General features: G+C 54.7%; 4 protein-coding genes across 4 annotated transcripts; 2 read left to right on the forward strand and 2 right to left on the reverse strand.

Annotated features, from left to right (window-relative positions):
* Positions 1-885: 885 nt before the first annotated feature.
* On the forward strand, positions 886-1,599 carry BBK36DRAFT_1156469 (HSP20-like chaperone; the record flags this gene model as incomplete). The annotated part of the gene is made up of 1 exon (XM_024893928.1): positions 886-1,599. The coding sequence occupies one exon, from the start codon at positions 886-888 to the stop codon at positions 1,597-1,599; it is 714 nt and encodes a 237-aa protein (XP_024753240.1).
* A 316-nt stretch (positions 1,600-1,915) lies between these two features.
* BBK36DRAFT_1156470 (carbohydrate-binding module family 1 protein) lies at positions 1,916-4,626 on the reverse strand (the record flags this gene model as incomplete). Its single annotated transcript, XM_024893929.1, has 4 exons — positions 1,916-1,935; positions 1,997-3,383; positions 3,436-4,222; positions 4,304-4,626. 4 exons carry the CDS (start codon positions 4,624-4,626, stop codon positions 1,916-1,918), a joined length of 2,517 nt encoding a protein of 838 aa, XP_024753241.1.
* A 2,777-nt stretch (positions 4,627-7,403) lies between these two features.
* Positions 7,404-10,995, forward strand: BBK36DRAFT_17273 (hypothetical protein; the record flags this gene model as incomplete). Its single annotated transcript, XM_024897839.1, has 3 exons — positions 7,404-8,028; positions 8,093-10,114; positions 10,172-10,995. The coding sequence occupies 3 exons, from the start codon at positions 7,404-7,406 to the stop codon at positions 10,993-10,995; spliced, it is 3,471 nt and encodes a 1,156-aa protein (XP_024753242.1).
* Positions 10,996-11,963: 968 nt separating this feature from the next.
* Positions 11,964-13,155, reverse strand: BBK36DRAFT_1164265 (vacuolar sorting protein; the record flags this gene model as incomplete). The annotated part of the gene is made up of 2 exons (XM_024894628.1): positions 11,964-12,091; positions 12,180-13,155. The coding sequence occupies 2 exons, from the start codon at positions 13,153-13,155 to the stop codon at positions 11,964-11,966; spliced, it is 1,104 nt and encodes a 367-aa protein (XP_024753243.1).
* Positions 13,156-13,428: the final 273 nt, after the last annotated feature.

The following is a 13,428-nucleotide window of genomic DNA, read 5'->3' on the forward strand; positions in this document are numbered from 1 at the left end:
GTATGGGGTGGCTTGGGATGTGGCTGGTTCTGATGATGAGAGTGGCGTCTTGCGCCACATGTCAGTTGTGGTTTTTTTTCCCGTTTGTTTTCCAGCTTCCAAGGAAAGGAAGAGGGTTTCCCGAGGAGCCACAATGGGGCTTGACAGCGGGGGAGGCTTTTCTAACGGGGTACCTGCTGGGAGGTACTGCAGGTACTTCCACTTGATGTCATCGGTCGCGGGATGACGTCTGGTTGAATTGAGGTACATGTAATGGAGGACAGCTTCGAACTTTGTGATTGCTGCTTTTTATAGCAATCATAGCATCGAATCACAATTACACGTTTATTTCAAGAAATGTGCGAATTTATACTGTGATTTTGACGTCGTTTTTTGTTTTGTTTCGGGAAGATGAGGAAAGGGTTGTTGCTTGGATGAACATTACCCCCCTGCTTACCTCTACCTTAGCTTGAGTAAGGTACCGGTATATGCTGTGGAACCTTCTAGTGCCTACCAGATGCACCTCGCAGGGCGCTTGCGATTCTGCAACGGCTTCCAGCTTCCAACTGTCAGCTGCATTATGAAGCGCAGTTCAGTAACAATAGCAGTGAATGGTAGATGCTAGTAGCTTCGTCTGATATCTAGAATGCCTGAGTTCGTCAGCTTGTCCTGCCTGGAGGTTGGTGATGAATCGCGGTGTTTGCTAGCTATAAAGTGTCGTGTCAGGACCGAGGAGCAGTGAATCTGGGATCCTCATCAGAGCATCAACTCAGCAACAACAAGCAAGCAAACACTCAAACAAACAAACTATCAACGCCACAACTCTCTCCATCTAGACACAACTCTCCGACTACCAACCTGACCACTGCTTCTCCAAACCCTCAAACCAAACAAACAACCACTACAATGGCGTTCCACTTCCACCCTCGCACCTTTTACCACCCCACCGAGTCCTCCTCCACCTCCTTCACGCCTCTCTTCCGCCTCCTCGACGACTTTGACACCTACAGCCGCCAGAACGGCAAGTCATCATCTTCATCATCGGCAGCACCCCGCCGCCAGCAGCAGCAGCAACAGCAGGTGCAGCTCCCCCAGTGGCAGCCCAAGTTCGACGTCCGCGAGACCGAGACCGCCTACGAGCTGCACGGCGAGCTCCCTGGCGTCGCCAAGGAGGCCGTCCACATCGAGTTCTCGGATCCCCAGACGCTGCTCGTGCGCGGCAAGTCGGAGCGCACCTACACGGCCGGCACATCACCGACTGAAACAACTGCCTCCACTAAGAGCGTGACTGAGAAGGCAGAGGGAGAAGAGGCTTCTTCTTCTTCTTCGCGGAGGAACTCGTACAAGGCTACCGTGGAGGACGAGGACGAGGCCAGCGAGCGCGAGTCAGGCTACGAAGTCGTCACCACGGAGGAGAAGAAGCCTGAAGAGAAGAAGCAGCCCGTCGACAGGGCCAAGTACTGGCTCACGGAGCGCAGCATCGGCGAGTTTTCGCGCAGCTTCCACTTCCCCACGCTGGTGGACTACGACGGCGTCAGCGCGAGCTTCAGAGACGGCATCCTGAGCATTGTCGTGCCCAAGGCGAAGAAGCATGAGGCTCATCGCATCGTGATCAACTAAAAGACGAAGATCGGATCGATCTGCAAATCTTTCTTGTGAAACGACCAATGGAAGGACTTGGGAACTTCTTGATTTGGCAAATGGGTATAATAATGCTACGGACATACTCGGGATCAGCATATGATTTGCTTGTCTTTTTTTGCTCTTCTGGGATTTGGCATCAGGGAGTTGGGGGGGATATGATATATAGGACCTGGGATCAATAGACGATCTTTCAATTCAATCTTTCTTGATATTTGACTGGTTCATGCTACTGTGATGGTAATTCTTATGCTTGAGCTATCCATGAATATATCTATCAATGTGATTCCAAGCATCAAACACATTGGGAGTAATCTGTTACGAACAAGTCAGTAAGGGGGATTCTGTTCCTATCATGGAGAAGGTGGCAACTCACAGTCATTCTGCTTCTGGCAGGTATACGGCGCCACACATTTCGTCGGCCCAGTCCACCCGATCCCTCCGCACTGAGCATAGTGACCGGCGAGCCCTGTACCTGTAGGCCCGGCCGAGGAGCTGGTCCTCGTCGATGTCACAGTCGAAGCCCGGGTCGTAGACACAACGCTCGACCTCAGCGTGGTGCTCGTCCTGGCGGAAGAGGCGCTGCTGCTCGGCTTGGTCGAGGAGGAACTTGCGCCACCTGTGCCGCCGCTGACCGTTCCCTGAGCATAAAACACGCCCCGGCCGTTGGTGCCCACGTATACTTGCCCGGCGACGCTGCCGCTGCCGGCGACCTTGTTGCTGTCGATGGAGCCGAAGCCTTGGGAGCCTTGAATGTCCGTCCAGGAGGCGCCGTTGTCTCCACTGGCGTAGAGGCGAGCCCCTGACGGACCGGTCCCAAAGGCATACAGATTCCAGTTCGAGCCGGAGCCGACACCAAGGGCAATTTGGTACGTGTTTGTCACAGCGGTGGAAACTTGGGTAAAGGTCGTGCCCGAGTCTGTGGAGCGGAAGATGCCCACGTCGGTAGAGACGTACAAGGTGCCCGCGGTTGTCGGATGGGCGGCAATGTCCCGAATGGCACCCGCGCCGCCCAGCTTGGGCCCGGCCGTGAAGCTGCTGCCGGTGTCCTTGCTGACGTAAAAGGTCGATCCGGAGCCGGCGTAGAAGAGGGTGTTGGTCTTCTTGTCCGAGGCGATGACGGCGCCGGCGGGCAGGCTGGAGACGGCGGCAAAGCTGCCCTGGAACTGCGAGCGCTGCACGCCAGACGAGGCGGTCGACCACAGGATCGTGTCGCCGTCGGCCGAGTACGCCACGGTGCCGCCGTTCATGGAGGTGTCGGCCGCGTAGTCGATGCTCCAGGTCGCGCCGCCGTCGGACGAGATGGCGACCTGCTGCGTGCCGGCGGTGTTGCCGACGCGGACGACGCTCTTGACCGAGTTGCCGGCGTAGTCGACGCTAGAAGAGGTGGCCCATGTGGGAGTTGCCCAGACCGTCTGCGGCGAGGTACCGAGGTCGTTCTTGGTCGGAAAGGTGAAGCCGTTGTCGTCTCCTACTGCTGCCAACAACTCGCTTCCGCCGGGGGCAGAGGCCAGGTCCTGGACGGAGAATTCTTCGATGCCGTCCGCCAGCGACTGGATGGACACGTTGTGTTTTGTGTCCCAGTTCGTCAGGTCGTGGCCGCCGAAGATTGTCATGCCGGTTCCGTAGAGCCAGTGGTTGCTGTCGGTCGGGTCGATCTCGAGCGACTCAATCATCCAGCCCAGGCGCTTGATGAGTCCGTCAGAGGGCGACTCGCTGGTCACATCGATAAAGTTGTTCTTGATCCACGGAGCTTTGGGGGTCTAGAAGCATAATCAGTATGTCATCCGAACCAATTCGTCAAGAATGGCTTACCGAGATGCTGTAGTAATACGTCTCCGTCGGATAGCTCGCCCACGCCCAGATGGGGCTCCACGTCGTCCCAGAGTCGATGGACCGGAACAGCTGAGCGTCTGGCCACCAAGAGTTCAGGGAGGCAACAACAAGGGTTCCCGGCTTCTGCAAATCAAGACCAAGACCGCCAAAGCCAAAGTACAGATCCGATCCAGAGACCGGAGTGATATCCTTCCAAGTCCCAGCTGTGATATCGTACCTCCATACCGAGCCGCTCGTTCCGTCATACGGCCCTGTGCCATCGGAATACGTCAGATACAACGCCTTCTCTGCTGGCTGCAGTTTGGCCTTGTGAGGAAAGTATCTTCCCGGCTGTCCAGGCACAGCGCTCCACGTGGAGCCGGCATTGGTGCTCACGTAGACCGAGGCGGTGATGTTATCAGCCGTGCCAACAAAGATGCGAGACGTGGCTCCCCCGGTCGTGCTGCTGGTTGAGTCGAATGTCACCCACATGAGCCCCTGCTTATCGCTGTTGTAGCCGCTCGAGTCGGTTGGGTCTGGTATGTACGTCCCGGTTGCCGTGAACGACGAGACCTTGGAAAAGGTGACGCCGCCGTCGGTGGACTTCCAGAGGCCGTTTCCTGACCGAGCACCAAAGTAGATGATGTTGGAGTTGGCCGGGTCCACAGCCAGACGCTCTCCCGCTCCGCGTCCTGGCATGTTGCCCCCGACTTTGAAGGGCAAGTTGCTGAAGGACCACGTAGCGCCGCGGTCTGACGAGCGGATGATGGCTCCGTTGCTGGGGTCCCTATATATGTATATACATGGACGTGTCAGCGGCTCATATGTTGTCAACCTTTTGGTTCTGATGTTGGGGAGCTGCACGAACCAGCTGTTCGTATACATGCCGACTGCGGCATACACCTTTTGATCGTCCTGCGGATCAAGCGCAAGGGCGTCTATGCCCCAGTTGTGCCAACCGGCGTTATCAGCGATTCCATCCGTGACGGCGGTCCATGAATCGTCGGCGTTGAGGCGGTACAGCCCGCCAATGTCCGTCCGCGCATATGCTACGCCTTTTGTCTTGGGATGGAAGACGATGCCGGGGACGAAGCCGCCGCCGCCGCCGAGCTTGACGTTCTTCCATGTGAAGGCGGCATGGGCAGGGATGACGGCCCCTAGGACGAGGGCAACGACACGGGAAACCTTCATGGCGAAGCAGTGAGGAGGAAAGTCAACTGCTCGAGTCTGTCTCGAAGTCTACTCCTAGTAAAGGGAGCCATTTTCATCCTGGGGGAAGCTGGAGGTTTATATGCTATTTAAGGCAGTTCTGATTCCGTCGAGACCATGGATTCACCATATCGTTGCTAGGTTTCGCAACGAGGAGCGAGTATTGCCTAAATTACCACCTAGAAAGCCCAGCGCCATGCAAGTCGTCTGTATAACCTTATAGGCTGCTTCTCAGTCTTTCACTAAGTCGCAACGGATGTAACTATAAAGGCAAGATGCTTAGAGATTTAATATATGGATAAATAAAGGAAACCCGGGATGTGGAACTTTGGTGTAGCTGTGCTATGCGCGCCACTCACATCAGACAATGCAACTGTTTTAGCCTGTTACTACAGTTATTTGCATTTGCATGCAGTTTCTGGAGTCTCTTACAAAATCACGCCAGAGCTCGAGCAGAGTCAAGTCTGATTTGTGTATGTGGATGACCAGTCCAGCTTCGCAACATAACCCGCCAAAGCACCAGCTGATTCGAACCTGTTCATTCATTGATATGTAAGTCAGCTTCTGGTTGGCCCACGAACACCATCTGCGATTCGTTCAACTGGACTCGTCGACTGAGCTTGTTTGAAACCGGCTCGCTTTTCGATAGCATGACGAATACAGAGAGAATTGAGTAAGAGTTATACGCTCTTTAATCCACGTGCAATTCTTCTCAAGGTGACCAAAGTGAAGTTGATGACTGCGCGATAGTCTGATAGGTGCCTGTTCTCTCTCCACAGCTTTTAATTGCCTTAGAAATCAATTGCGGAGACACGTGATCTGGCGTCAGCCTATTCCCCTGCTAAGCCCGACTCGACGCGTCGACCCGCGCCTTGCTTGTCAACATCCTCGTGCCTTTCGCCTCATTTCTGCCTAACGGTGGCTGCTGCGTCCTTTAAAATCCCTGCAGAGCGTATCTCTGTGCTTTTTCTTTCGTTGTGTGAGCAACTTGATTATTTCAGGCCGTCAGAATGAGTGACGAGTATGATGAGGAGAACCAGGTGGCCGAAGAGGGCGGCATGACTGGCCCTGGTGCGCCCACGCCGCTCTCTGCTCTGGAGGTAGGACGATGGCGCTGGTCGAGTTCTTGAGGCTTGTGCTGATAATGATCTTTGATGCAATTATCAGGGAGTTGCTGGATTGACAAAGCGTGACATCCAACTCGTCGTTGATGGCGGGTTCAACACCGTCGAGTCGGTGGCTTACACCCCGCGCAGGGTGCTGGAGCAGATCAAGGGCATTTCAGAGCAGAAGGCGACCAAGATCTTGGCTGAAGGTATGTTGAATGCATCGCCCGATTTGGATTGAAGATGCACTCTAATGTAGCCAAAGCTTCAAAACTTGTGCCCATGGGGTTCACGACAGCCACTGAGATGCACCAGCGGCGGAGTGAACTCATCTCCATCACCACTGGATCCAAGAACCTGGACACTCTTCTAGCTGGAGGTATAGAAACCGGCTCCGTTACCGAGCTGTTTGGGGAGTTTAGGACAGGCAAGAGTCAGATCTGCCACACTCTGGCTGTGACGTGCCAGCTGCCTTTCGACATGGGCGGCGGCGAAGGCAAATGTCTGTACATTGATACCGAGGGTACCTTTCGACCCGTCCGACTGCTGGCCGTTGCCAATCGATTTGGCCTGTCCGGGGAAGAAGTCCTGGACAACGTTGCGTATGCGAGGGCGTACAACTCAGACCATCAGCTCCAGCTGCTGAACCAGGCAGCGGCCATGATGTGCGAGACGAGGTTTTCGCTGCTCATCGTCGACAGCGCCACTTCGCTCTACCGAACGGACTTTACCGGCCGAGGCGAGCTATCGAACCGTCAGACGCATTTGGCCAAATTCATGAGAACCCTGCAGCGGCTTGCAGACGAGTTTGGCATTGCTGTTGTCATCACCAACCAGGTTGTCGCGCAGGTCGACGGTGGACCGAGTGCCATGTTCAACCCTGACCCGAAGAAGCCCATCGGCGGCAACATCATTGCCCATGCCAGCACAACTCGAATCAGCCTGAAGAAGGGACGCGGAGAGACTCGAATTGCCAAGATTTACGACAGTCCTTGTCTGCCGGAGAGTGACACGCTGTTTGCCATTGGCGAGGATGGCATTGGTGATCCGGCGCCAAAGGACATGGAGAAGGAGAAGGACTGAACGAATAATGGGGAACTTTGTGACGAATGAGAAATGAAGAACAAAAAGAAGAACTGGAGTCATATGGAGAAGGTATATGGTTATTTTTTTTTTTTCTTTTTTTTTCTGGCGTTTTGCTCTATGGTTGGTTGCTTGTACGTTGTTTTATGTTTGCTACCGGGAGGTATAAAGTGGAAGGGGGGGAATGATGGATGGACGCATAGATGCATGATTGCATGGAGTCACGCGTACGCATAGATGAGAAACTGAACTCTTACAATCTCAATGATTTTACTTCTCTGCAAATCCCATAATTCTTCTCTAATTCTATCTTTCGTCTCTATTCGTACCACCACTGCAATGCACCAAATGCCTGCAACAGTGAATCTGAGTTGATTTCCCAATCGGGCTAGCGCAGCGCGACGTCGAAATCGAAACAGAAATTCTGCTGCCCTTCTAACGCGACCAAACTCGAGCATCACCAACCACCAGAGGAAACCAAGGAAAAAAAGAACGAAGCGCCATTCCCTCGCCCGCCACTCCGTTCAATCCACACAAGCTGCATCGCCTCATGCGCTTCAGGGAGGCGCGATGGATTCAAGTGATCTCCAGTATCTCTTCAAAGAGACCCGCTTGAACCTCGAACCTCCCTCCCCGTCCTCCGTCGTCACCATCCGAGTGCCCGCTGGCTCAGGCAGCAGAGGCAGGCCCAAGCTGTCGCACGATGCCGAGGACGAGACGACCTTTCGATTGAAGAACCTGGCCACCGCGGCGTCGATTTACAGGCGGAAATGGCACGACTCGCCGCGCAACTTCCTGTGGAGGGTGCTGGAGGATGGCACGCTGCTGAGCATCCGCGCGGTGGACGTCAGCAAGAAGGACAAGGCGGCCGATGCGTCCCTCATCATCAACTTCCACTTCACGGCGCCCATCCAGCAGGGATGCGTGGTGTTTTCGGACCCGGAGGAGCACGATGCGCTGTGCGTGCATGTGCTGGATCAGGCTTGCTACCTGTACACCTTCACCCTGCGGCCGGACCTCTTCAAGAGGCGAGGCGCCGTGGATGCTGGGCTGCCCGATATCTGCAAGGTCCAGTCGCCGGCTGGTCTCAGCTTCAAGTATCCTCATCGCATGGTGGCTGTGTCGGCCAATACGCTTCTTGTTACGGTCAATGATGGCGGCATGATTCGGTTCGACAGGCAGAAGGGAGACGATGGTACGTTGGGAGGATAAAACCGTTCTTGTCTAATGGCACACGTCTAACTTTTTTTTCTGGGTAGTATCGACTGCGCTGTGGAAAGAATCCTTCTTCAACGTCCAGGGATGGGCGCAGAATCTACGGAGTCTCTTGCCGTTCCACGGTAAACACACCATCAGGTACGGAAAGGCCAACATGGAATACAGCACCGCGACATCCATCGACATCTCCGACTTTGGGCTCGACAACTGCCTGTTCGCAGTCACCGTTTGCCTCGACCACCGAATCCGTATCTGGAATGCCAACGACGGGCAGATTCTGCAGACACTGGACATGTTGAACGTGGAGAGGCCGCCTCAGGAGCTGGGCAAGTGGTCGATTGACCCGGCACAGTCGAATCTCCTCAGGATTGTTGGCCGGACTCGCGGCCAGAGAATCTGTGCGACTTACTCGCCCATTGGCCCTGGGGAGTTTAAGTTTTGGAAGATAACCGCCAAGGATGCCCATAACGTTGTCATTGAGGATCTCTTCTCCAAGTGCTCGCTAATCCCAGTCACCCCGTCATCTTCGGATATCTGGACGTTGGCCGACTTCGTGCTGGCCTCCTCAGAGGAAGGTCAAATCAGCTTGTGGACCCTTTGGAAGAACAACATGACATACCGAGTTCAGCGATTGGAGCTTGATCGGAAGAATATGGCGCAGTCGTGGGAGGATAGCTGGGACGGCGTATATTCCGAGCAGCGAAGTCTTTCTGTACAGACGTCGGGTCCCTGCGACCCCACTGATGTCACGGAGAAGTGGCTGCAGATGATTCTGCAGCCAGGGAGGTTTACCAAAGCGACTCTCGAAGCTGCGCTTGCCATATATGAGCGTGGCTTGGGCGCTCCAAGGGAGAACAACAAGGGGCGTGGCCTGGCTGAGTCAATTTGCTCGGTCCTGGGTTCCACTGCAACGCTGGATCGCGGATCAATGGGCGAGATGGACTACGAGCAGTTCCGATCGTCTAGCGAGACCCAGTGGAGGAGGTTCTACCGGTTGCTGAATGAGCTCGATAAGCAGCGAGGAGAGGCTATCGGCATGGCCTTTGATGCGGATGCCGACATGGTTTGGGTGGTGTGTGCGGATCTCATATCTTCCGTCCGGGAATGCAGTCACCTGGAACGACTCTATCACAACATAGCCACGCCGGATCAAGGATCGGTGAGGCAAGCTGACTTGATCGGTGCCGGATTAACGCTGGTGGAAGGGTTCCCGGACAATGTGGTGCAGACGTGCACTGCTGCGCTGAGGCATGAGCTGTTTGGAGAATCCTCTAAGACAGATATCCAGCGGATACAGTACTTCTCAGACAAGGCCGGCTTCTGGCGAGGCATCACAGAGGAAGACGCCCAGCAGGTGGTGGAGACGCTGGACACCAACTTTGCAGCCGTGACCAACGAGCTCTATCGAAAGGTGCTCGGCCTCATAGTCACGCCGTTGGACGACAGGAGCCGAAGCCCCAACCATCCCCTGACGGAGTTTGGCAGGAAGCTCGTCATGACGGCGGCGCAAGACAACATTGCCCTGCAATGGAAAGTATGCTTCAGTCAGCTCATTCTCCTCGTCCATATGGAGTATGAGTTTGACTCGGAAGAAGAGATCCTCCACAACAGGATTGATGTCGGGACCGTCTTCCGACAGCTCCTCGCGATATTGAAGAGGCTGGAGCTTCTCAAGTGGCTTTCCCAGACCGAACTGGCCATTCCGCTACCCGAGCACAGCCTATCTTCTCTAACAAAAAGAGGAGAGGATGTCCAGGTGGTGACCGCACTGGAAGCCAACGTCGGCCATTTACTGGGCTTGCAGGGGCTGCCGGGCGAGTCGCTCGCAATCTGCATCACCGATCTCGTTACCAACCTCTGCTCACCCAATGGCGATATCGAGGTGTCCCCGTCACTCATACAGTGCTCCCTCGTCAAGCGCGACAGAGCGGATCTGGCACTGGACCTTGAACCGTTTTGCGACCAAAATCCCTTTTCCATCTACATTCACGGCCGGGTCTTGTTGGCGTTGAAAGACTTTGAGTCGGCGTCTTTCAAATTCAGAAAGGCAGCTGTCGGGATGGGTAAGTTCTGGGATGAGAGTCTCTGATGCATTGAGCCTAAGCTAATCCCCGTCACAGGTAGCACAACGGTTGAGCTCGAGCGCCATAGCAGCGGTCTGCTTGACGACACGGAGTGGAACCTTTTGAACAGCGGAATGGCCCAGTACTACTCACACATTGTTGCCCTGTTTGAGAAGCAGAGAGCATATTCCTATGTGGTCGAGTTTGCTCGGTTATCCATGCAGTTCATCGGGAGCAAGCCAGAAAACGCCAGCATCAAGACAGACATGCTGAGCCGCCTCTTCAACGCGGCGTTGGCCACGTCCCAGTTCGAGCTGGCCCACACAACGCTGCTGTCGATGAAGGACGAAGCCCTGCGGCACTACAACTTGCGGAAACTCGTGGATAAGATGTGCGAGACGTATCACAACTCGGAGCTGGTGACGCTGCCGTTCCCCGGGATGCAGCAGGAGGTGGACGACATCCTGTCGCTGCGCTGCAAGACCATCATGGACGTCATGCACGCGTTCCCCTACCACCAGGTGCTGTACTCGTGGCGGATCAAGCACAACAACTACCGGGGCGCCGCGTCCGTCATCCTCGACAAGATCCAGAAGCTGAGGCTGGCCGGCGAGGGCGACCAGATCGCGGGCGAGGACGTGCTCGACACGCCGGTGACGAGGCAGTACCTGCTGCTCATCAACGCGCTGAGCTGCGTCGACGCCAAGCAGGCGTGGATCTTTGACGAGGGCGTGCCCGAGGGGGACAACGGCGTTGCCAAGCGCAAGGTCGTTTCGCTGGCGGACATTCGGAAGCAGTACCAGGATGAGCTGGATCGGATTGCGGCGATTCAGAATAACCAGTTTGGGTTTGAGGCGGGTGATGTAATGGATATTTCATGAGCTGTGTGTTATGTATCTTGGAGGAATGGCATTATTTTCTTTTGTTATGTACCTTGGTGAAAAGGGGGGGGAGAACGGGCTAGGATGAAGGAGAGATGGGTATGGATGAATTAAGCATTTCTAGACGAAAATGCAGGTCTAGTAGAAAATGTCTGACATGTAGATGAACAGGGACTTTTGCTCTATCTTGTTTGTTAATTTGTTTGTTTATTGTTAACTTCTGGGACGGAGATTGAAGTCTCCTCAAGAGTCTATACGGACGGCCTGAGCTTGCTATATAAGTACTGATTAAACAAGATACAGGACCCTTTGAGGCACTTGGGCTTGACACAGTTGAAAGAAACGCAATGAGCGTAATGCAGGGAAGTACAGTATACACCGCGAGCCATGTCCCCTACTTATAGTAGTAGGTTCTTGTGCCTTTTTACTCCATCAGCTGCTGTTTCGTACTGTATAGGGTATGTCGGCGGGCGAGAGGACGCGAAGTAAGGGTCATATGAGTTTGACATCCTTAGAGGGGGTAAAAGATTGAATAAACAACTCTTAGTTCTTCGAGCATCACTGATGGTCCCCATCGTTCATTTATCCTCAAGTTGACATCTCAGGAGAGGGTGATCAAACCGGCTTATATAGGCAAATCTTCTTGAAGACTCACTTCGTGATTCAACCCGTGCCGTTGCAAAAGGGCAAGACGCTGTACTTTATGCACCTATATATCATCTACAACAACACATGTTTCGTACAGAATCGAGAAAAAACAGACAGACATACAGACGGCTCATCTTCCGTAAAACGCCAAGTAAGGTAGTTTTGAGTAAGGAAAGGGGAAAAAAAAAGAACAAGCCCCCTCCCCCTAACGCTAGAAATGAGAAGAGCAGATTAGTGATGGGATGATATGGCTGAGGAGAATTCAGAAACTGGTTCAACGATTTATCCGAGGGAAGTTAGAACTTGAACTCTTTCGGCCCTCACGCCTGAATAGCGGCGACTCTGTTCTCGGTAGGAGGAGGCACGCCTTGGATGCCTTGGACAGCAGGTGTGTCGGGGGCCTGGCGGTAGAGGATAATTTCCGACTGCTTAAAGTATCGTCGGGCGTCTTCATGCAGAGATAGAGTCAGTAAAAGACGCATCTATGAGATAGTCATTCATGGGGAACGGCTTGCCTTCGTCAATGAGAACGAGACTGAGATAATACCGCGTGGAAAACTTCTTGTTCACGTCTCGGAAGGTGGGCGTCAGATCAAAGCCGCCAAGAAAGAGCCGGATTGGTATCGTCTCGCCCCTTGATGGCGACCCGTCCATAATCTCAAAGCGCACCAGCGTCTCGCTCTCGTTGTACTGGTTGGGCGCGGCGCCCGTCGTCTCCCGCCTGATGATGGACAACTCCATGTGCTTGATCTTGAGCCGGACGAGCAAGAAGTAGATGCGGCCGACGATGACGTCCTTGAGGTGGTACTTGCTCTTGCTGTACTCGAACTCGATGTGCAGGCAGTCCTCGATGCCGACGTCCATCTTGATGGAGCTGTTCATCTCCGGGGGGATGCGGTAGCTGTAGACCCAAATGTCCTTTTCGCGGATCACGTCGGCCATGCGGCGCGAGACGGTGACGCGGACAAAGTAGCGGAGCTTGACGTTGATGCCGTTGTACGACTCGTACTGCTTCTCGACGTTCTTGAAGTTGAAGTCAAACGTCTGCGGGTGCTGCAGCTCCCCCGGCGCGGCGAGCTCCTGGTTGAGCGAGAGGAACTCGTAGTGGTTGCCGCGGTCAAAGAACATTTCTACCAGCCCGTCAGTAAGGTGGTGCCGACGCTGCTGCTGCAGGCCCAGGCGGATGGCGGGCGCGCTCCACGAGGGCGTCAGGAGGCCGGCGAGGGAGGAGGAAGAACGACGGCTGCCGCCGCGCGTGGGGCCGGGGCTCTGGTCATAGTGGTTGAGGTGCGTACCTATCGTGCCGATGAACTGGACCTTGATGCCCGTGTGCTCGAGGCGCTTGCCGTCCTTGGGGCGGACCGTCACGGCGCCCTTGACGGACTCGCCGTCCATGTACAGGGGCGCCTTTTCGCGGCGGTTCTTGTCGAGCTTGACGTCGACCATGGTGCGGTTGTCGGGGTCATCGAGGACGATGTCGATGTCGACGGGGGTTGAGAAGAAGATTGACATGGTGGCGGTTTGGCGGAGGGTGGAACGCCGTGCTTGATGGATGGATTCTGTGTTGTCCTTGGCCGTTTGCTTTCACTTCGGTTTGTGGGAGTGCTTCACGATCTCCTTCTTTTCTCTCTTTCGGCCGTCTTTCTCCTTCTGCTTTGTCGTCGCCGTCCTGCACTTGCTATGTCCCGCCGTTCGTATTCGGGGTTCGGTTCGAGGGGATATCGCAGTTGCGCAACCGATCAACCTGGGTTCTTGCCGCGCAATTGAGCCTCAGTACCGGGCGAT

Source organism: Trichoderma citrinoviride (assembly GCF_003025115.1).
Source record: "Trichoderma citrinoviride strain TUCIM 6016 unplaced genomic scaffold BBK36scaffold_2, whole genome shotgun sequence".
NCBI lineage: Eukaryota > Fungi > Ascomycota > Sordariomycetes > Hypocreales > Hypocreaceae > Trichoderma > Trichoderma citrinoviride.